Source organism: Paramisgurnus dabryanus, chromosome 8, assembly GCF_030506205.2.
Source record: "Paramisgurnus dabryanus chromosome 8, PD_genome_1.1, whole genome shotgun sequence".
Taxonomy (NCBI): Eukaryota; Metazoa; Chordata; class Actinopteri; order Cypriniformes; family Cobitidae; genus Paramisgurnus; species Paramisgurnus dabryanus.
Genome location: NC_133344.1, coordinates 5,489,455 through 5,513,297, shown reverse-complemented (window position 1 = coordinate 5,513,297; position 23,843 = coordinate 5,489,455). Strand labels below are relative to the sequence as shown.

The 23,843-nt window shown below is 37.5% G+C and overlaps 1 protein-coding gene across 1 annotated transcript in view; it reads right to left on the bottom strand.

The window, feature by feature from the left end:
- LOC135771654 (uncharacterized) overlaps positions 1–16,237 on the bottom strand; it is a 28,159-nt gene extending 11,922 nt beyond the window's left edge. The window contains exons 1-4 of the mRNA XM_073815482.1: positions 16,234–16,237; positions 14,689–15,782; positions 3,167–3,304; positions 916–1,092 (exon numbers count right to left, since the gene is read on the bottom strand). Of these exons, the coding sequence (XP_073671583.1) occupies positions 916–1,092; positions 3,167–3,304; positions 14,689–15,782; positions 16,234–16,237 (1,413 nt within the window). The remainder of the gene's footprint in view (positions 1–915; positions 1,093–3,166; positions 3,305–14,688; positions 15,783–16,233) is intronic.
- Positions 16,238–23,843: the final 7,606 nt, after the last annotated feature.

The following is a 23,843-nucleotide window of genomic DNA, read 5'->3' as shown; positions in this document are numbered from 1 at the left end:
TGATACCCAAGCATCGATTTTATACTGAGAGCCCTCTTCATTTGTTTCTCATCTTTGCAGATGATAACCAAACTTCCATCTCTAAGGGTCTTTGCACTATTTATGTCTCCTACCGCTTTTTTTAATGCTTTAGTCAATTTGATGGGATTTACTATTATGCCAGCCTCCGCAAATTTCAAAATAACCTTGAAATCTTCAACAATATTCCTACCTACTTGTTCCTCCTTTCCGCTATCCGTATACGATCCTTGACTACCGATTTTCTTCCTTTTCCGATTAACTATTTTCCACCATTCGTTTCCTCCAGCGTTCCCGCTACAAGATTCATCCTCCATTTCCGGATCACTATCAGAACTAGCGTCATTTCCTGCCATCAGTGCTCCAGTCACAGCTCAGTGCTGCCAACCATAGATATGTATATAAAGGCTAGATGGCTCGTCCGCGCTGATGGCCAATTGAGTTGAACGTCCGCATTTTGGCGGCCATCTTAGGACAGGGCGCTCGCTCACTCGTAGCATTGAGTTTTAATGATGCAGGTACTTTTAAATGACCATAACTTGCTTAATTTTGTACCGATTTTCAAACGGATTGGTTTGTTATAAACGTCAAAGATGTACCTATGACACTGAATACGTATACTAAAAATAAATAAAAAATTCATGAAACATGTTAAAGCATCCATAATTATAGCCACGTTAATAACGTTTGTAAAAAACCAAACCGTTTGTAAATCCGTCAAGAATTCAGCAAGTTACGAGCATTTTAGTTGGCGTATGTCACTCACCTTCCGTCCACAGCAGCAGGGAGCAGCACTATGGCAGCACTGACCTAAGATGGCCGCCAAGTGACGACACAGCTGACTCCGCCTTGAGCCATCTAGCCTTTATATACATATCTATGCTGCCAACCGCCTACCGACTCCGAGCCGGGCGAGCATTTGGTGCGGAAGTTTGATACCGCGGCCCCGCCTCTGGCAACATTATCTGTCTGCACAAGCGGAGGCTGCAGTTTCAGGACCGCAGTTTCAGGACCCTCGTTTTTTTTAACAGCGCCATCTAGCGAAACTGTAGCCTCTGGTGGTGCAGGCAGATGCTACTCGAAAAAAGTGGCACAAATGCATATTTTCACCCAATTTAAACTACTTTTAAAGTTTTAGATGTTTTTAAAGGTTTATTACACCCAAATACTGCTTTCTTTATTTAAATTAAATCTGATTTTTAGGAATGTTAAGCAATTATTGGCTCTACGTTGCATTAAATAATAACTTATCAAGTAAAATAAACAAGGAATCGTGTACTTTAGCCTTTTTAGTCAATCACATATTCAAGAACAGAGGGAATACACAAGGATGACTCTGGGGTAGATTTAAAATTTTTGTATTTATAAAATTATATATTGCAACAGTTGAATTTTAACACTCACAAAAAAATAGTGTAACACTTTACAATAAGGTTCATTAGTTAACATTAGTTAATGTATTAACTAACATGAACAAACCATAAGCAAAACATTTGTTACAGTATTTATTAACCTTAATCTTTAATTAAGCTAAATAAAGCGTTTAATTGTTTTTTCATGTTAGTTCACAATTCATTAACCAACTATCAAGTATTACTAATTGTTGAAATCAACATTAACAAATATTAATAAATGCTGTATAAGTGCAGTTTATTATTAGTCCATGCAATTAATGTAGTTAACTAATGTTAACTAATTAACCTTATTGTAAAGTGTTACCCAAATTTGTTAATGATGTGAACAACATAAGAACTGCATGGACAACGTCTTCACTGACTCCTAAGTGAGAGAAAGATAAAGAAATGAATGAAACCAGGAACATTTAGTTGAACATGTTCAACAACTCTTTAATTTTTGATTTCAAACTTTATATCAATCTTCATACCAAGTAATGTTCATATTAGTATTGCATAGTGTTCATTACAGGATCAAAGGTTCTTGAAACATTCAAGTCAATAAAGCACATCTGAGCAGATAAAAAATAATAATAGAGAGAGATAGATGAATATAAATATTAAATATTTAAAGCACACATTGTGATGTATGCAGCAGCAACTGGATGCTCTCCCCTCTTTTTTTCAATTGTTTGTCTATGATTCGATTAAATTCCTCCACTTCACTGAAATAGTACATAAAGAACATAATCACTGATTAACAAAAATGCTGTTAAAAAGTGGTACACAGTACAGTACAGTACAGTACAGTAAACAGTACATGACACAATCTAACACATGGTATTTTAACAGTCAATTATTATGATGGCCTACTGTTATGTCTGACTATAAAAATGTCACATGTCTCAATCAACATTAAAACCACATCTAAATGAAGAGACATATTCATAACATGTATTGTGTGGTAACGTCAAAAAGGCTGACTGTGATCATGTGACAGTTAAAACATATTTATATTATTTTAACTAAAAAAACATTTGAAAAGCAAACGTAAGCTCAAAACACAACGAAATAAACGACAACACAATGAAATTAATGTAAACACAACGGAAACCAGCCAAACTAACTAACGTTAGGAAAACGTTTTGGGAACCAAAAAATGTAAGCTGGATTTTCTTTATTCTTATTTCACATGTTCGTTCGTTTCTTGAAATTTGCATTACAAATATATATTTAAATATATAAATATTTTCATCAAAAATATCTAAAAATGTGTTCTGAAGAGAATCGAAGCCCTTGGGGGTTTAGGACGACACAGGGGTAAGTGATTTATGGTCAAATTTTAATTTTGGGGTGAACTAAGCCAATGTTCCTCAATAAGTAGCTTATTAAATATAGCCTTTAACTCCTTTAAAATGTACATTTTTAAGTCTTTTAATCAGTGAGTTTGTTACTGAAAACCCAAAACAGGTGCTCACATGACAGTTAAAAGTGTAAAAACACGACAATAATTATAAGGAGTCATACCTGATGGAATAATATCATCATCTTCATCAGTGCAATCTTCCTCTTCTGTGGGGTCAGTTTTGATTTCTGTGGGTTCAGTTTTGATTTCTGTGGCTTCAGTTTTGATTTCTGTGGGTTCAGTTTTAAACTCATCGACTGCACGAACCTGATGAAGTTTAAAACACATCTTCAGTTTGGTCTGCAGGATCTGCTGCTGTTCTTCAGCGTTACAGACAGAATCCAGAGACTCTGTGGAGGTTTGATCCTCCTGCAGATGGGGTAAAATCTTTGCGTGTGAGGTGTGGGAGGTAGCGCGTGAGGCGCACGAAAGTGTGGGAGGTAGTGAGGGAGCTCTCCCTCACACGCAAAGATTTAACCCGCTCTCCCTACACAGCAAAATCACCAGTGTTAAATGTACACTGCTGGTGTATATATAGGTATCACCAGGGGCCTGTACCAGGAAAATGGTTAAACAAACTCAGGGTTACAGGATTAGTTTCAAGTTGACAAAACCAAGCCAATCTGACCAGGCCTTGTTGGTTCAAGCTATTTTCATGGTACCCAAAACCCAGGATTTGCACAAACTAATCCTAAACTTACCTGGCTAACCAACTAAACCGGCTTTATGGTATAGGCCCCAGGTCTGGTGGTACTCCTATAAACACCAGCATTGTACTTATGGCGCTTTTCCATTGCATAGTACCCCACGGTTTAGTTAAGTTTGGGTCGGGTCAGCTCACCTTTGGCTTGGTTAGCTTTTCCATCGAGTTTAGTATCACTTCGGGGTGGGAGGGATTATAGGCGTGTTGTTATATTTACGCTGCCTACTGCTGTGACATCATACACGTGAGAGCGTTGTTGTACATTCCCATTCATTTATTTCTCAGTCTGCCACAAAATTAAAATTGGCCACCACAGATAGATGTTTGCACATCGCGTTTATCACTACCTCTGTCTCTCATGACAGTTTCTGTTCAAACACCCGACCCGTGGCGTCAGTCGACGGCGCTCCGCTGAGCCTCATTCAAGTTGCATTTAAGCATACACTCTAAAAACAAACGGTGCTATATAGCACCAAAAGTGGTTCTTTGCTCGTAATCATAGAAGAACCGTTTTTAGTGCCATATAGCACCGGTGAAGCACCAGTGAAGCACCTGTGTAGAACCATATAGTGCTATGTAGAACCATATTTGGTGCTATTGTGGTTCTATATGGCCCCTATATGGTTCTACACAGGTGCTTCACTGGTGCTTCACCGGTGCTATATGGCACTAAAAACGGTTCTTCTATGATTACGATCCAAAGCAACAGTTTTGGTTCTATATAGCACCGTTTGTTTTTTTAGAGTATATATAATGCGGACGTGCACGTCGCGAATGTGCCGCCACAAACTGCAAGTCTGGAAAAAACTGTTATGGTGTCCCGGAAACTGTTATGGAACCCCAACCGAGGTGGTACGAATAATGGCGCTTTTCCATTGCATAGTACCCCACGGTTTAGTTTAGTTTGGGTCGGGTCAGCTCACCTCACTTTGGCGTGGTTAGCTTTTCCATCGAGTATTAGTATTTAGTAAAATTAAAAGTGGCCACCACAAATAGATGTTTGCACATCGCGTTTATAACTACCTCTGTCTCACATGACAGTTTCTGTTCAAACACCCGACCCGTTGCGTCAGTCGACGGCGCTCCGCTGAGCCTCATTCAAGTTGCATTTAAGCATATAATGCGGACGTGCACGTCGCGAATGTGCCGCCACTGCAAGTCTGGAAAAAACTGTTATGGTGTCCCGGATTCTCAACTTGCGGATGTTTTTCATCGCTAAAAGGGTGTTTGGAAACTTATAGCAGAACACAGATAAAAACATGTTTGCAAGAGACAGCGCAAGCTAGCAGTAAGCTAAAGCTAATATTTACATTATAGCGATGACGCTTCTCTCAGACCAATCAGTGACCTACAGTGTTTTCGCGTCACGTTTGGTATCAGCTCGGGTCGCTTGGAACCCCAACTGAGGTGGTACGAAAAAAAGTATTGGGTACTACGTACTGCACCCAATGGAAATGCTCCCAAAAGTAAGCTGACCCGACCCAAACTAAACTAAACCGTGGGGTACTATGCAATGGAAAAGCGCCATATAAGTATCGGGTACTACGTACTGCACCCAATGGAAAAGCTCCTAAAAGTAAGCTGACCCGACCCAAACTAAACTAAACCGTTGGGTACTATGCAATGGAAAAGCGCCAGTGAACTACACTAGAACTACACTAGTGATTTTGCTGTGTAGTTGTCAGAAAGAAGGATGGAGGCATCTGGGAGAAGACAAGGCTGCTGCCAATTGTAGAAAAGGTATAGATGCGTTTAACTTTCTTTCTCACACTCATGTCCTATTAAATAGGGCTGTGTATCACCAACAATTTTCTGCTACGACACGTGTCACGATACAGGCAAATTTTGAACTACTTTTCGTTTACTAACTTTGTTTATTGTACATTAAATAAGTTGTAAGTTAATTGTATTAAGAGGTCAATCTGGGGGAAACCCAAGCTCTATTTATTCCTGATTTGTTTTCCAGGTGTCTGATGAAAAAAAGAGGCTGAACAAATTCCTCAACAGGAAACCATGGCAATCTTCATCATCAGAGCTGCGCAAGGTGAGCCCATAGACATTGGCATCATACTTGAGGGACAAGAGGTTCTGAATGAGTGCTGTTGCCATTCTCCTGGGCCTTCTTTATGCTCCTAAATCTGGAATATCCCAAGACATTTGCATGTATCCAGAAAAGTGATCATGAAGCTGGACCAAAACGGCATGACCAACAAAGTTAAGAGGCCCTACGGCCAGCTCTACCATAGAGCTTAATTAAGAGTTCCTATACATCCCAGTTTACATGTTTGAGTGGTGTCTATGTTTGGCATTCTAAAGTAGGTTCAGTATTTCAGTAGTAGAAGCTGTCAAGCCCAGTTCAGATGAAATTATGATGTGACTACTTAAAACCTGCAACTCGTTCCAATGCTATGTTCTGCTGAAAGTTGCAAGTTTACACCAATGTGTTGAGATGGGATCGTGTGTCATAATAAACTTAAGAAAACAACAGCCTTAATCGAGAACAATGCAGTAAATTATGGAAATGCATCAATTTCTCAATTTCATCACTACTAGAAATGCAGCTGTAGTGTATTTATCGCTCTTTCTCTTTCCTCATTGTATTTTATGATGCTGCAAATTATATACAACTGTAAAAAAACATTGTTGAAAAGTCAGTTAGTACAGAATTGTTGCTATACACTAGGGGGTGATTTCCCAGACAGGGATTAGTTTAAGCTAGGACTAGGCCTTAGTTTAATTGGGAAATATAACTAGTTTTAACAAACATGCCTTACTAAAAACATTACTTTTGTGCATGTTGTATGTCAGTACGAGTGGTTTTCAGTTTGGATAGTTCTTACATTTATTTTAGTCTAGGACTAGTCTAATCCCTGTCTGGGAAACCACACCTAGAAGTTAAAAGTTAAATCTTGAGGACTGACATTGTGGATGTTTGGAAGTCATGTACGAGTAAATAAATATTGATGTAATTAAAATGTTTTTTTTTATTTAAGATTGTTCCTTTAATGTTTTATTAAATCCACAACTTTCCATTTTAGTTTTTGAAAATAAATAATTTCTATTAACTTGTATTTTTGAAAATGATTTGTGAAAATGAAAATAATTGTTTGATTAAATATTTCTCTTTGATTGGATAAAGCAAATAATTGTTAATGCATATTATATTTGAAATAAAAAAATTACTTGATTAAATTTATATCTGTTTGATTTGAAAAAACAAAAAAAAATTAATACATAGAATTTCTTTAAATAAACTTTTTGTTTTAATTGAATCAATATATTTTTGTTTTGATCAAAAATTGCATTTAAATAAATTTACTATTTTCAACAAGACAAATATACTTTGTGCCAAGTTTTATAAAATAGTTTTTATAGATATAGAAAATATTGTTTAGGGCAAGTAATTTATTTTTCATTGGCTCAAGTAAAAAAATATAGATGTGAATCATTACCCTAAATTTTTTTAATTGGTTGAACGAAAAACTTTTTACAGTGTACATTCATACCAAAGCAGCTTCAAATAAAATAGAAACAAAGAACACAGAGAAAGAACAACAAAGCATGGCAGTTTTTTAGTATAGACTAGAATGGAGTATTTGGTGCAACATTGAGTCATTTCTTATTAAGTAATGTTATAAATATTAGGCTACTCCATTCCTTGCCATATTATTATGGCCTAGGATGGAGTAAATGGATGTATTCATTAATTTTAGTTATGTAGCGTTTTTAACAATTATTCATCATACCAAAGCAGCTTCAAATAAAATAGAAACAAAGAAAACAGAGAAAGAACAACAAAAAAGTTTTTTAGTATGTAGAATGGAGTATTTGGTGCTACATTGAGTCATTTCTAATAATGTTATAAATAGTAGGCTACTCCATTCATTGCCATATTATTATTGTCTAAGATGGAGAACGTGGATGTATTCATTATTTTTAGTAGAACAGTGTAGCATATAATTCCAAATTCAAACTATATTCTAGTTAACTTATTTCCTAAACAAGTTACTGTAAGATACTATCACAGAAAAATCAATCAACAACAGAAGTAACAAAATCGGCTACGGTTATGAATGAAGCCATATTAATGTGAGCAGTTTTACTGTAATGTATAAACAAAAGTTTTAAGTATAAACTATTAGTAAGCCAGACAAAGCAAGGGTTGAGAAGAAAACTGGCGTTATATTGAACCAATCAGAATAGAGAAAACAATGAGTCATCGCCCCGCCTTCCCACTTGCGCTTGCAAACTCAAATCAGTGAAAGAATCGTGACAAAACTGCAGCGCAGAGGGACCAGTAGATGTCGGGTTATTTCAGGAAATAGTTTTCCTCTGTATGCAACAGGTCATTTACAACTGGTTTATTTTACACACAGAGACAGATTCTGCGCGATTAATTCATATTTGCCGTTCATGAACGTGTGTTTTTCATTGCACACCACTGTTTGCAGACTTCCAATGCTTTTGGCAGTATTTCAGCGCAAAAACCGTGGCAAAAGTGTAAGCGCGGAAAAACTGAGGTCAGATGCATACAGTTCATACTTATTTAGTGTAAATATGAAGTTTCAGTTTTACAAGACATGAATTACACTTACGATTTACAGTAGTATGTTGCAAAACTTGTTTTCTTACGCTTGCAACTCGATTTACACCTTTATAAAACTGTTTTTGCACATGCAAATTTATTTTACGCTTGCAATGTTAAGTACATTCTTACAAATTTTGTCCTGCGCATGCAAATCTTTTAGGCGCTAAATTACCTTCATACATTTAAGCATACGTGCGCGTCGCGAATGTGCCGCCACAAACTGCAAGTCTGAAAAAAGACTGTTATGGTGTTCTTGATTCTCAACATGTAGATGTTTTTCTTCGCTAAAGGGAGTTTGGGAACTTATAGCAGAGCACAGATGACAACATGTTTGCTCAAGACAACGCAAGTTAGCACTGAGGTAAAGCTAATCTTTTAGATTATAGCAATGACGCTGATAGTGATGATTCTCTCAGACCAATCAGTGATCTACAGTGTTTTCGCGTCATGTTTGGCAGACATGGGGACTTGTGACTTGGTGACTTGGACTCGAGTCGACTCGAGTCGCTATTTTTGTGACTTGTGACTTGACTTGACAAAAATTAAAATACTTGAGACTTGACTCGGACTTGGAAGTTAAAGACTCGGGACTTGACTTGACTTGAGACGTGATGACTTGAATGACTTGAGTGTTAATCACATCATGTTTTCAGTTTAAATATAAATATATAAATTATTTTAAAAAATAAAGTCGACCCAGCTGGAGCACAGGCTGAGAATGGTGTTGTCATGACTGAATCACGACACTATCATTCGCCATGCCCTCTCGTACCTTACGCACACCACGCCCACTTAGATCAGATATCAACATGTCAGCCGGAGGGGTACGGAGGGTCATCGCTTTCGGCTTCAACAAGATGGCAAAAGACGAACAGTGCGTTGCAAGACATGCAACATTAAAATTACAGGCAGCCAGACGACAACCTCCAATTTCGTTCGTCATTTAAAGAGCCATTATGCCCAGTAAGTGCTTGTCATTTTGTTAATATCTGGTTAGTTGGTAGTTAGCTAATGTAATAATAGCTAATGTAGCCCTCATCATACCGTGTTGGGGACAAATGTGGGAAAATAATTTTGATTTATTTTTTAAAATACTTTTTTTTTAATACTTCTTTTTCAAGTTTACCACCTGAACACACACACATAGAGAAATTACTAGATTCTACAATGTTAGGGGCGGTTCACATGTCGCGTCTTTTGCACGCTCAAGTTCATTATTTCAAATTTAGGCGCGCGAACAGAAGAGGTGCGACGCGCTCGTTTTTTCTGGGCGCATGTTTGAGAGAGAGAGAGAGAGAGAGAGAGAGAGAGAGAGAGAGAGAGAGAGAGAGAGAGAGAGAGAGAGAGAGAGAGGAGAAATGTAATAAAGTTTAATGTTGTACGTAAACTGTGTTTGAGAGAGAGGGAGGTGTTCAGAGAGGGGTCTGTTGGATGTTAAGCTGTTATTTGTTTTATGGACTCAATGTGGAAAATTTCAAACACGGTTGGCAGAAGTGAAAAAATAAATAATTTATGAAGTTACAATTTTGTTTGATTCCATGATGTATTTTATTGAACATGAGCATTTACAATGCAAATCCAAATTATTGTAATTTACTGATAGTTACTTACTGTATATCTTGTCACTTTATTAAGATCAGATTCTGCAGGTAAAATTACAATAATAAGGTGACTTGACTTGGACTTGACCTACTACAGGACTTGTCTTGACATAGCCTGTGACTCGACTTGACTTGCCCAAGAAAAGAAATACTTGGGACTTACTTGAGACTTGAAGGTTCAGACTTGAGACTTGAGACTTGCACATGTGTGACTTGGTCCCATCTCTGATGTTTGGTATCAGCTGTAATGAGTATCTATTGTGATGAGTACTGATTGATGCCTGCAGGTGGCAGTAATGTAATATAAGATGACGTGCATTCCCTAGAGGGAGAGTTGTAATGGAGACATGCATTGTGTGCTGGACTAAATAAAGACACCAGTACCAGATATTCTGATTATCTTTATTTGTTGTCACTGAAACAATACATGGTACCAGGAGTGGGGTAAAAAAATCCCAATGGATTCCATTAAACCACCGGAATCGTTGAAGTTGTGTGGTAATGTTGATGCAAATTGGAGAACTTTCAAACAGCAGTTCGAGTTGTATATGTTGCTATCGGACAAAAAGCGGCTGTGGATGAAAGGAAGGTTGCCCTGTTACTTACCATTGCTGGAGCTGATGCCGTGGACGTCTATAACACCTTTAACTTTGATGAAGAGGCAGACAAGAAGAAATTGGATAAGGTACTGGAAAAATTTGATGCTCATTGTTGTTTGTCAAAAAAGAACGAGACATATGAACAATATGTATTTAGAACACGTGTGCAACATGAAGGAGAGGCTTTTGATTACTTTCTGACCGATCTCAAGATAAAGGCAAAGACTTGTAACTTTAATGAACTGAGAGATTCAATGATTCGTGACCAAATTGTTTTTGGTATTTATGATAAGAAACTGAGAGAAAGATTATTACGAGAATCAGAACTCACCTTGGATTATGCTGTCAAATTGTGTCAGTCCAGTGAAGTAGCAAGACAGCAAGTGAAGCAGTTTGATGGCACTAATGCAGCCACTATGTCCTTTCAGAGTGTAGAAGTTGACGCCATTTCATTCAGAGATAAGAGAAGAGGTAACACAAGAGATTTCAGAGATACTAATAATGAAACATTCTCATGCAAGCGCTGTGGGACCAAACATAAGTTCAAGTATCAAGTGATGATTCAGTCAAGTCTTCAATGTGGATTGTTCCTCTTGTGGCTAATGGGACCGTAGTACCCTTTAAATTAGATACTGGTGCAAAAGTTAATCTAATTAACATCAGAGATGTGAAGGCATTGAAAGAAAAACCTCTAATCAAAAAACGTACAGTTCCCCTCAAAGCCTATAATGGACAACCAATTGAAACAAGAGGAGTATGCAGATTAAAAATACAAGTAAAAGGAAAGATGAAAAGTTTGATGTTTGTTGTCGTTCCCAATGGTCATGAATCTCTTTTAGGGGATAAAGCGTGTGAAGACCTTCATTTGGTTAAAAGAGTATATCAGGTCAACAAGAAAACCGTAGTCTGTGACAATGTAATGGATATAGTCAAACAATTTTCTGATGTTTTTGAAGGTCAAGGTACATTACCATTTACCTATAAAATATAGTTGAAAGATGATGCTTCTCCAGTCATTCATGCGCCTCCTCGGCGGGTCCCTGCCCCTCTTCGTGAAGCTTTGAAACAGGAATTGGATCGCATGACTCAACTGGGAGTTATCCAACGGATTGAACGACCTACAGATTGGGTAAATTCTATAACTTGTGTGAAGAAGCCCAATGGTGATTTAAGAGTGTGTTTAGATCCTAAAGACCTAAATGATAACATCAAACGAGAACATTACCAGATACCCACTCGTGAAGAGATAATTAGTGACATGTCAGGAGCTCAGTTTTTTTAGCAAATTAGATGCCTCTCAAGGATTCTGGCAGATCCGGTTGGATTCTGAGAGTAGCCAGTATTGTACATTTAATACTCCCTTTGGAAGATATTGTTTTCTCCGTCTTCCTTTTGGCATCAAATCAGCTCCAGAGATTTTTCATCGAGCCATGGAAACCCTTATTGAAGGTCTAGAGGGTGTTCGAGTATACATTGATGATATTGTGGTGTGGGGATCCACCCTTCAACAACATAATCAGCGACTAGTAAAAGTGATGGAAAGAATTCGAGCACATGATTTGAAGCTCAATCAGAAAAAGTGTCAATTTGGAGTCACAGAGATCACGTTCTTAGGTGACAAGCTATCTGCAAAAGGTGTGGAGCCACATCCAGCAAAAGTGCAAGCCCTCCTTGATATGCCTCCACCTACTGATAAGAAGGGAATTCTGCGTGCTTTGGGAATGGTGAACTTCCTGGGAAAATTTCTGCCAAATCTTTCAGCCAAAACTACCCATATGAGAAAGTTGTTACAAAGTGATCAGGAGTTTGTCTGGACTTCAGTACATGATCAAGAATGGAAGCAGTTAAAGGAGACTCTTACTACTGAACCTGTTCTTGTTTTTTTTGATCACACAAGACCAACTAAGATCTCCACAGACGCCTCTCAGGATGGATTGGGAGCGGTGCTTCTTCAGGCCTTTGAGGATTCCTGGAGACCTGTGGCCTATGCTTCTCGATCTATGACAGAGACTGAAAGACGATATTCACAAATAGAGAAGGAGACCTTGGGTTTAGTATTTGGCTGTGAAAAGTTTCATGGATATGTATATGGATTACCTACTTTTACAGTAGAGACGGATCATAAACCATTAATCTCTATCATTCAAAAGAACTTAAATGATATGTCACCTCGAATTCAACGCATGATTATGAAATTACAAAGATATGATCTGAATCTAGTATATACCCCTGAGAAGTATATCATTGTGGCTGATGCACTGTCTCGAGCACCAGTAGCTTCGGAGACCAGCAAAATGGACGAAATTGAGAGACATGTGAGTATGGTGTATTCAGCTTTACCAGTTTCAGATGAGATGTTAAAGCTTATCGCAGAGGAAACCGCAAAGGATACCGAACTACAGAGGGTTATTGCATACCTTCAACATGGATGGATCAAAGGCAAGTGTCCACAGTACTTTCCTTTAAGGGCAGAATTGAGTGTGGTTGAGGGCATGCTGTTGAGAAAAAACAGAATTGTCATTCCAGTATCAATGCATTAAGACATGCTTCGTCGAATTCACGAAGGACATCTTGGTATTGAAAAATGCAAGCGAAGAGCTAGACAAGCTGTTTTTTGGCCTGGAATTAATGTGCACATTGAGAAATACCTCAGTCAGTGTGATGTCTGTTTAAATCACCATTATAAACAGGCTAAAGAACCTATGATGATAGCTGCTCATCCTACTGAACCGTGGGAAAAAGTAGGAACTGATCTTTTCCAGTTGAATGGTAAGGATTATTTGGTGGTTATCGATTATTATTCCAATTATCCTGAAGTTGAACAGCTCCATCACACAACATCAAATTACGTGATTCAATGCATGAAAAGCATCTTTGCAATGCATGGAATTCCTCATATTGTGCAAAGTGACAATGGTCCTCAGTACTCAAGTCGTGAATTCCAACTGTTTGCAGAACAGTATGGCTTTAAACATACTACTTCAAGCCCCCTTTATCCAAAGGCAAATGGCAAAGCAGAAAAAGATTTTTGAAAAAAGCTGCAGCAAGCAGTTCTGATGCAAATCTGTCTCTCTTGAGAGACAGATTCTCGTTCTTCTCCACTCAGTTGTGGATTATCTCCTGGTGAGTTGTTGATGAACCGAAAACTGCGTGACACATTACCAAAGTTATCCTTGAAAACAGAAAACAACAGTCTATCATTGAAAAAGATGCAACATTTCAAGAGAAGCAGAAAGAATATTATGACGACAAGGGAGCTCGACATCTGAAATCTCTTTCTGAACAAGATACAGTTAGAATTGAGGAGCCCACTGGATGGAGAAAGAAAGCTACAGTCTTAAAAGAGGTAAATCCAAGATCATATCTGGTTCAAACAGAAGATGGACAGACATTGCGGACAAATCGACAGAGCTTGCTTAAGACTCCAGAGAAATGTCCTCTTGTTGATGAGCCAAACCTGTCTGCAAAACTGCAGTCTTGTGAAATGCCTCTTGTTGATTTGCAACGTCATGAAATGCTATCTCCAGGTATGTTAAGTTCGGCTGAACAAATTCCTGAACTCAAGTTATCTGTACCAAAGACTGACATGCCTTTATTACGGAGAACTAATCGAATTCGGAAAGTTCCTGTTCGAATGGATTTATGAAAATGAACTGATTGTAGATTTTTTACATATATTGATGAATTGATTGCTGATTTTTTACATTTGGGGTGATGTGAATTATTAGTAATTGTGAATCTAATGTGTAAAAAAAAAAAAGGACGATGTAATGAGTATCTATTGTGATGAGTACTGATTGATGCCTGCAGGTGGCAGTAATGTAATATAAGATGACGTGCATTCCCTAGAGGGAGAGTTGTAATGGAGACATGCATTGTGTGCTGGACTAAATAAAGACACCAGTACCAGATATTCTGATTATCTTTATTTGTTGTCACTGAAACAATACTTGGATTCCCAACCAAGGTGGTACAAAAAAAGTATCGGGTACTACGTACTTCACCCAGTGGAAAAGCTCCCAAAAGTAAGCTGACCCCAAACCAAACCGTGAGGTATTATGCAACGGAAAAGCGCCATAAAAAAATTAGGATAGGTGAAGAAAAGTAGACGATCCACCATGGCAAACAAAGTTTAGAAGAAACATGAAGAAAACAAAGACCAGGAATCAAACATTAGGGTGACGAAGATGCTCCACAGCTTTCTGTTCTTGAAATAAGTGAAAATAAAAGTACAAAAAACAATAGTGTGTGCACAAATGCTGTCTATTGCCTTTGTGTAATTGTTTGTAGTGGGGTGTCCTGTCTCAATATTTTCTCACTCATGCGCCGTTGCGAAAATGACGTCATGCAGATGTCCCTAGTGTACCTTCGGCTTTAAGGTTTCTCACCAGTATGAACTCTCTGATGGGCTTTTAAGGAACCTGACTGAGCAAACGTCTTGTCACACTGAGAGCATTTGAAAGGTTTTTCACCTGTGTGAAGTCTCTGGTGCTTTAGTAATGTAGCCGCTTGACTAAAACTCTTCCCACAGACACTACAGTGATGAGGTTTCTCTCCAGTATGAACTCTCTGATGGTATTTTAAGTTACTTGAACAAGTAAACGTCTTGTCACACTGAGAGCATTTGAAAGGTTTTTCACCTGTATGAATTCTCTGGTGCTTTAGTAATGTAGCCTTTAGACTAAAACTCTTCCCACAGACACTACAGTGATAAGGTTTCTCTCCAGTATGAACTCTCTGATGAACTATTAATTGAGATGACCTAGAGAAGCTCTTTCCACAATGAGCACAGACGTAAGGTTTCTCTCCAGTGTGAACTCTCTCATGGATTATCAGATGACTTTTATGATCGTAACATTTATCACAGTGTGAACACTGATAGAGTTTCTCTTTAATGTGAGTATTCTGGTGTGATTTTAATGAACCTGAATCCCTAAAGGTTTTGTCACATTCACTGCACTGATACGGTTTATAATTGGTGTGTGAAAGCACATGTCTCTTCAGATTATATTTATATCTAAATCTCTTCTCACAGTGAGGACACTCATAAGGTTTTTCTCCTGTGTGAACTCTCTGATGAACTTTAAGATTGGCTTTGGTTCTGAAGTATTTTCCACATTCAGTGCAGTTGAAAGGCTTTTCACCACTGTGTGTCCTCATGTGAACATTTAGTTGAGAGGAAGAGACACAAATCTTCCCACACTGCTCACAGTGAAACTGCTTCTTCTTCTTCTTCTTCTTCTGCTTCTCTCTGTGGTCTTCTGAATAAGGTTTCTTCTCTTGTAAGGTAGTAAAGCTGATCTCAGATCTGCTGAAGAGTTTCTGTTCTGTGTGTTTTCTCTCATGTCTCTCTAAATGTCTCTGGGAGCTGAATGTCTTTCCACAGGTGATGCAGGAAAGAGTTTGTGCTGTCAGTCGCTCTTTTGATGTTGAGGACGTTATTTCTATATCCAAACATGAATCACTCTTCACATCTGAAAGAAACATGAAACAATTAAATTGTCTTTTCAATCTTATTTACACAAAGACGGATGAAGAATTGAGATTCTGTATCTTTTTCTAGATTCACACATATAGACAGAAGACAGATGTCAGTCCTGTTATTACAGCTGGGTCATTGCACATCAAATAAACCAACATATGTAAACATATCCAGCTATTTTGTATTATTATTTTTGTTAATATTTTATTAAAATAGAGACAACATAACTAGTGATCAATGACAAAACATAAATGTAATGCATGATTATTTGTGAGTATTCCACTATTTTGTAGGAGTTGTCAAATGGAGCAATTTTTTATTATTATTTTTATTTTCAGAGACTTTCACAATCCTTTTTGCATTATGACACTTCTAGAATGAGATCAAGTCTTTTTAAAGGGATAGTTCGCCCTGAAATGTTAATTTGATCATAAATCACTTACACATGTGTCATTCTAAACCCCTGTAAAAAGGACACCCCTCACAAGTGGACTCTTCCAAACTCCCATGCCTCTATTCGGGAGTTGGACTGATCCAAAACTTTCAGTGAAGTTATGCAAAACCGTTATCAGCCAGTGAGGCTGCAAAGATGCGCTGTAGTTAGTTAATAACAGTTAAAGTAGTTAGAAATGTCATGATTAACAAACTTTGTGGATTGTGTGTGCGTGCAACTGATTGTAAGTATTTCTGGATATTAGTGATTAATATATTGTTAAGAGATATAGAACTATCGCGGCATTACGTTTGAATGCATAATAATAATTCGGTTTGCATATTACTGTATAATGTCACTTAAATATCTTGTTATAAAACGGGCAGTTCTGGTTCTTCATTCTGATTGGTTGAAACGCGTTCTAAGCCATGATAAAATACACCGGTAACCTCACGGTTCAGACCACATTACATAAGTTTCACTGCGCCACTGTTGCTGCGTACTGATTTATGAAAATAAACACCAGTCTATAATCATATTTTTAATTTGTCTACAATTGCACAATTAATGGCGATATCCAGATAACTGTCAATAAATATTGTTGAGTCATCTCGTCGATAAAGAGTTGTCTGAGGAGTTTATAACTCAAGTTCATACGTCCGCTATTATCCACTGGGTGGCGATCTTACCCAACTTAAACATTGACGCATTCACTCAACACTGAAAACACAGCGTGTAAGTTTTGATGGCTTTGAATCTGATCTCTTACACAAGTTCTTCACAAAAATTTAATTATCTCCGCTTTTAGCTAAAAAATTTGAGAGGTGATAAGAGAACAAATGAAGGTAGGATGAAACGTTTTTTTGTTTGTTTTTGTTTGAAAGCGGATGGTCTGTTCTTTCATTTGATATTTTATGTTTATTTAAAGAAGATAATTTTTCTGCAAGGCATTAAACTAAAACTGGGTGGCAACATAAAAAAAACGCTGACGGGGAAAGAGTTTAGCATGCTTCCAAGCATATTTGATTATCACTTTAACAGTTGCATGATATAAATGTTAATGTATAAATTAGATGAATGTTGATTTATAAAATAAAAACCACAGTCTTAAATCCTATTTTCATTGTGTCTTTGCTGCATCTCTGTTGGTTGTGAACTGCGCTCTGTTTCAGTCACACTTGATTCTGAGGAACTGCTTTGTTTGGCGGAAGAGTAATATTTGTACTAATATAATAACAACTTATTTGTGTTTTATTTTATAAAATCCCTCTAACGTTATGTATGAAGTAACCGTTTTATAAACGCAATAAACCCCCTCGAAGCAGTGGGGTTATAGTGCATTTTATAACAGCTAAGGGGGTTTTAGGCACTCCGCTTCGCGTCGTGCCTAACAACGCCCCTTAGCTGTTATAAAATGCACTGGTAACCCACTGCTTCTTGGGGTTTATTGCTTTATTTTAATGCTATATGATGATACTGTGTTGTTTATTAGTAAAGTAATGGACTCTATGCACGCTTAACTTCCGCGTTTGACTCAAGGCTGCTCTTCAGTTTCCGGTACGGGAGATTTAAAGCGGAGTGACGGCAGAATCGCTAAATTTACTCGTTGTTTGCTGGATTTACCCAAATTTACAACCTGTGATGTGTGAAGAATTGTCCAGATGTGCAAACTCGAGAAAGGTTGCAAGTCGTCTTATCTCTGTAATCATTATGATATGTTCATCATACTAGCAGAGCTTACATTGTGCTGTTTTTATGATTCAGGATTAATGTCTTTGTAATGTTATCTTAAAGTGTCAGGTAAATTAAAAGACGTAAATGAAATCTCACTGCTATATGAGGAAAAAGCAACATGAACTGCAGCAGGACTTATATTAAATGTGACGTTTAATACCTTTTTTTTTGTATATTCACGTCGATTGTCAAAACATTTTTACTTGGATATTTTTGAGTCATATCTTGGAACTTTATAGGATATAAATAACAACGCAAAAAGAACTATTGACTATGGTAGTCCATTTAAGAAATCTATTCCATTATTTGTTTATTTCTTGTGCTGTTTGTTTATTTTAATACCCTGTGTATTTAGTTTGTTGTGTGTGTTTTATTTTTCTCTGAAGTTATTCTTGTTGTCATTGATATGAATTTTCTATTTGTCTTTTGCATTTGTTATTAATAAAGCATAAATGCGCAAAATACACGTTTTTTACTGTTCTAACATTTTGCTTGTATAGACCAATTTAGAGTAGACGTCACAGTTACGTCACTGCAAGCTGCGCGCGCAATGCGGTTGCAGAAAAACAGTGGAAATGAATTAGACACGAGTGAAAAGAGCAAGATAACTCACTAGAAAATGTCGGGTTGTGCTGTTAAGTGTCAGAAAAAGAATGCCAAAAAAGATGGCTTTAATTTTTATAGAATACCATCGTCAAAGACATCATTTGAAGATAAACGTAGGTGTTTATGATTACAATAAGCCCTTAAACGGACAGAATGGAGCAAGGAAATCATCTGGAAATCTTTTAATAATTAGAATAGAAAATAAGTAGAGAAGATGTCTGGTGTTCTGTCGAAGTCTGTTCCCTCCATGTGTCTCTCATAGCGTTTTATCATGTTACAATTATAATTTATTAAGGAAGAAAAAATAAAAAAACAGGAAAATTATGAAATATTTAATAAACGCTATTATATATAATACATGATAGTATTGCTTTTACATGTACTTTAGCAATTCAGACTGTAAAAATATTTGATTTAGCAAAAAAGAACAATACATATACATTACATACATGCATATCAGTAGCCAAGCCATTTAAACTTTTTATCTATCTAAAAAAATAAACGTAATGTGATTAAAACGCTATAAGAAACATTGCACTAAAGGGAAACATAAAGGAATCAGACTTCGACAGAAAACCGGATCCATAAAAATCACGGTTTAATGCTAAAACACTTCACAACCCTAATGAGGAGCAGTCACTTTCTGCAACCAGTTTGGCTCCGCCCACAAAAAACGTCATCTCTGTTTGCAAACACGAAATTGGTCTATAACCACAGATGTTATCTTCGCTAGTACTGATGATAACAATTATACAAAATTCATAAGTATATCAACAACAGATGAATAGCACTGTTATCAGTGCAATTTCTTTCTAAAACTAGTGTTAATGCAGATACAGGGTAGCAGTGTAGAAGTTGTCATGCTTGAGTCTAATGCTGTAAACACTATGACACACACCAGTGGTGGCTAGAAGTTCGGTTCTCCCGTCTATAAAAATATACTTTCATACGTTTAAATGTCATTATGGTATTAAATGTGAAGTATAAGTTATTTCTATGTAAATTAAACAACCATCAACAAAATTTGCAGTGTTATTTTGGCTATTTTGGCAACCAACGTTCCTGAATATCATTGAGCTCTATGACTGGCCGTGCATAGAGTCCATTAAGGCTGCTCTTATGTTATATCAGTATATGATACCATTACAAATGTTTCTTGGAACATGCCCGGGCTTGTCAGTGTGTGCTGTTAACGTGCAATATCGCGGGCAGTACTATAAAATATCCAATGAATAATGTTTTATTCATGTACCTGAGTTTATATTTGTTTCTTTCATGTGACATAATATGCTGCTTATAACTAAGATTTAAAGGTGCAATTTGTAAGATATTTGCAGTAAAATGTTCAAAAACCACTAGGCCAGTGTTATATATTTTGTCCAGCTGATTACTATCAATATCTGTAATCAGGGGCGGACTGGCCATCGGGAGTTCCGGGAGCAATCCCGAACGGCCGGTCCATTTCAGGCCGAACAGGCCGGTGGTCAAAAAGTTTTTTTTTTTTTTTAAATGCGCTACCGCACCCAGTAGCGCCTCACTGCAGAACACGACATCCAGGGGGCGGGGTTGGATTTAGATCCAGGGGCGGAGCTGGATCCCGATCCAGAGATCCCATTGGTCGCCAGTTTTACCACAAGACACGTCATACACGTGTTGCTGCGTTACCATTTCCGCATTTAGTCGTAACTAAATTAAGTTATTATTTTGACATAATAACTAACTTCACTTATGACTACAATAAAAGTAGTGCCTTTAGGGTGAAATGTAAGTTTTTTGCTATAATGTTTTGGAGTAAAACATTTCGGGTAAGCCTACTACGAGTAATCTTACCACATGCAGTTTAAGACCTATTAATGGATACAGTATTAATATGCATAATTATTAAGATATATAGGCTATGGCATGTTATTTAGAAATTAATAAATTGAATGTTTATCTTGTATGGACTTTGAACTTGTTATAACGTCTTTGCTTACAGCCATTAGGAAACAGGTTTACTTTTTTTTAAATTTGCTAATAAAAGATATCAAATAAATAAGTTTATATATTTACTCGTATAGGAATAGCTGTGTAATAAGTGGGATAATGTACAAATAAATCCCTTCAGTGATATCAAACTGTCGGGAACGTGTCCTTACCTCCCCTTACACCTAACTGTGATACTTTCTAAATTATTAATCTTTCTCAACTATATTATTAATCAAACGTACACTTAAATTGATAAGAGCAAACGTTGGTGACCACAGGTTGCAACTAATTGCGGGCTGCAACAACGCAAATATACTGGTTCATTTGGCGGAACAAAGTATATAAAGTGGGAGGAGTTGGATCTAGATCCAACCCCGCCCCCTGGATGTTGTGTTCCGCAGTGAGGACCATCTCACCGCACCGGCCTGACCGACCGCTCAGCTGCAGCGGAACGCTGTGTCTGTTTCAGACCGGGCCAAACCAATTCTTCAAATCTTGAGGGGGGTAAGAGCGCCCATGGGCGGCACTAGAGGTGGGCTAGCGGGGCTTGATCCCCGGACCTATTTTGTAAAGCCCCGATTGTTATAATATGGGCGTCACTAATTTTAATCTGTTAAAATATTTTCTATTACAGCCGAACTGTAATCTCTCGTCAAGAACTGTCAACTTGCTCGTTTGATTATTTATGTAAACGGTTAAAACGCGTGTTATAGACCTTTCTTTTCCCTTCCAAAGCGCGTGAGAGGTAGCGCGTCTTTCGTTGCTACGCAACCATGAGCGCGCTCTCCGTGACGGCGAGTAAACTGAATGCGTGATCGGATTTAAATTGCTCATATGCACCACACGTCAATCATATCATTGCCACCATGCAATCAGTTAATCTTGTCGGGACTTTGGAGTTTTCGTCTAGAGAAGATGTTATCTGTCTGTGGGGTTACTCAGCTGTTACTCAAAGAGCTGCGCGGGGTTAGTTCACGCCAAGTCACAGCTTCAATGGCAACACCTCAAATACTGTAGAGATGGAGATGTAACACATACTAAACACGGATTAAAAATAGAGTCATCAGTGCCCAGGTTAAGAAAAGAGGAGAGATGAGGAGAAAGGTGCAAAAATAAAAGACTGTATGCTATGAAGCTCACTCATCTCAATATAAGAATTGTATGAAGTATATATCATTATTTTGCTTGCTGTGTCTGTGCTTAAGTTACTCATAGAGCAGTAGCCTTATTCAGTTTTACAGAGATTGAACATAACCAAGTCAAGTCTGTAACTTAAAAAATCCTAAATAAATCAAAACAGAAACACTACCTGGTTGCAGAAAATGTATTATCATTAATACATTCATACTCAGGAATTTAACGTGTTAGTTTAGTGCCAAATTTTAATATAGTTATTTAAGATAAGGTTAAGAAAATATTTATACTGTTAAATATACAGTGCAATATAAATAGTGCTTTCTGTGGTAAATAATAGAAAAATATGTAATTTACAGAAATTACATATTTTATTTTATGTTAAAAAAAACTGTTGGCCCCCCTTTGACTTACATTAGTCAAAGTCATGGGGGAGTAGTGTTAGGGTTACCAATATTTTTCAAAATATATTATTTTGTGTTCTGCAGAAGTCATACAGGTTTAAAATAACAATTAGTGGAGAAAAAGATGACAGAATTTTCATTTTGAGGTGAACAACTACTTTGATATCAGTGTAAAGTGTTCTCAGTTTAACTAAGTGGAACATTGTTTTTTTTATGAGCACTATTAAAAAGTTAATCTGGCAAAAATAATACCACTTAGAAAATGTTTATCATGTTTATTAAGCTATTAAAAGTGTATTTTTTACACATGCTAGGATGTCTTTGGGCTAAGCCCCGGATATCCACGGACCCTAGAACCGCCCCTGAGAGCGCCCCCTCCAAACTTGGACTGATCCTCGTTTTTCCTGACATCCGATTGGCTGAAAGGCGCCGATCAAAAGTGTTTACTTTTGGTCAGGTTTGGATTCGTGTGAATACAACATAGACAAGACAGTAAAAATTGCGAAAAGAAGAGAAAGAAATGGGTGGGGCCGAAAAAAAAAAAGTTGGCATAAGAGGCAGCTACATGTGCCAAATTAACAGACCTTTTTCGCAGTCAAAAGGGCGCTGTGCAGATGAGGAAGAACCAGCAGCATGGACAGGACAGGTGCACGATTAGTGATGCATTTATTATACACTAAAATAATTTATATTTGCATTTAAATATAGGCATATATAAGGCATAATGTAGAGCGAGGCGGTTGTTATAGCGAATACAACTCCGACAGGCTGATCAGATCAGGACCCCACGCAAAGCGGAGCTTGAATCCGCCTGACCGGGTTGCATTCGCTACCGCCTCGCTCTACATTATCCATCTTATTACATTGCTACCTGCCAAATAAATCAATAATTTGAAACAAAATATGGATTTAAAAGACAACTAGCGCAGCGCTGAAAAGGGGCGGATCTATATAAAGTAATAGACCCTTTTTACAGCCCACTTGATCAAATAGCCTGCTCGCGCATTTTGGCAACAGAAGTGGTGTTGTTCCCCAGTGGTTCTAACGTGTTAGCAACTTAGTAAGTTTATCAAAACAGTTTCCCAGTATCAAAATGTCTGGTAATTGCGTGTGATTGCACAAATAATATACTAATATACGTATATATGTATCTGGACACTTTATATTTGGCCATCTGCTAACGTCTTCTATTCACTCTACTATAGTACACGGATCTGGTAGCTGTGTTGAAAAAGTTGATAAAGTCAACTTTTAAAATTAACTTTCTCTGTCTGTGTTGCTTCATTGCTGATTCTTGCCATACTTCTATTGCCAACATGCGCGTGCATACGTTTCCACGTCATCATTGTGTTCAAACAGTAAAATGGTCTAAGGAATCCCTATATGTCTGTATATTAGCTGTTAAGGTCAGTGATGGAGAGAGACAGGTTGATGATGACCCCTGCAGTCATATTGATGATGAGGAGGAAAGAAAGCAGAACAAGAGGAGGAGGAGAATGGAACCAGTACAAAAACGGTGATAGGTACAGGGGCAGTGTGCAGGGCTGGGTAGGCAATCATATTACCCTGCTGGAAAAACCAGCATACCAGCAAGACCAGCATATGTTGTGTTTTGGTGCTAGTATGCTGGTGACCACCAGCTAAACCAGCATAGACCAGCATAATTCCCTTGCTGGTTTGATGCAGTGTTTTCAGCAGGGTAGGTATATCAATCAATCAATCAATCAATCAAAGCTTTATTAAGGACACACAAATAGAAAAATACAGCACAATA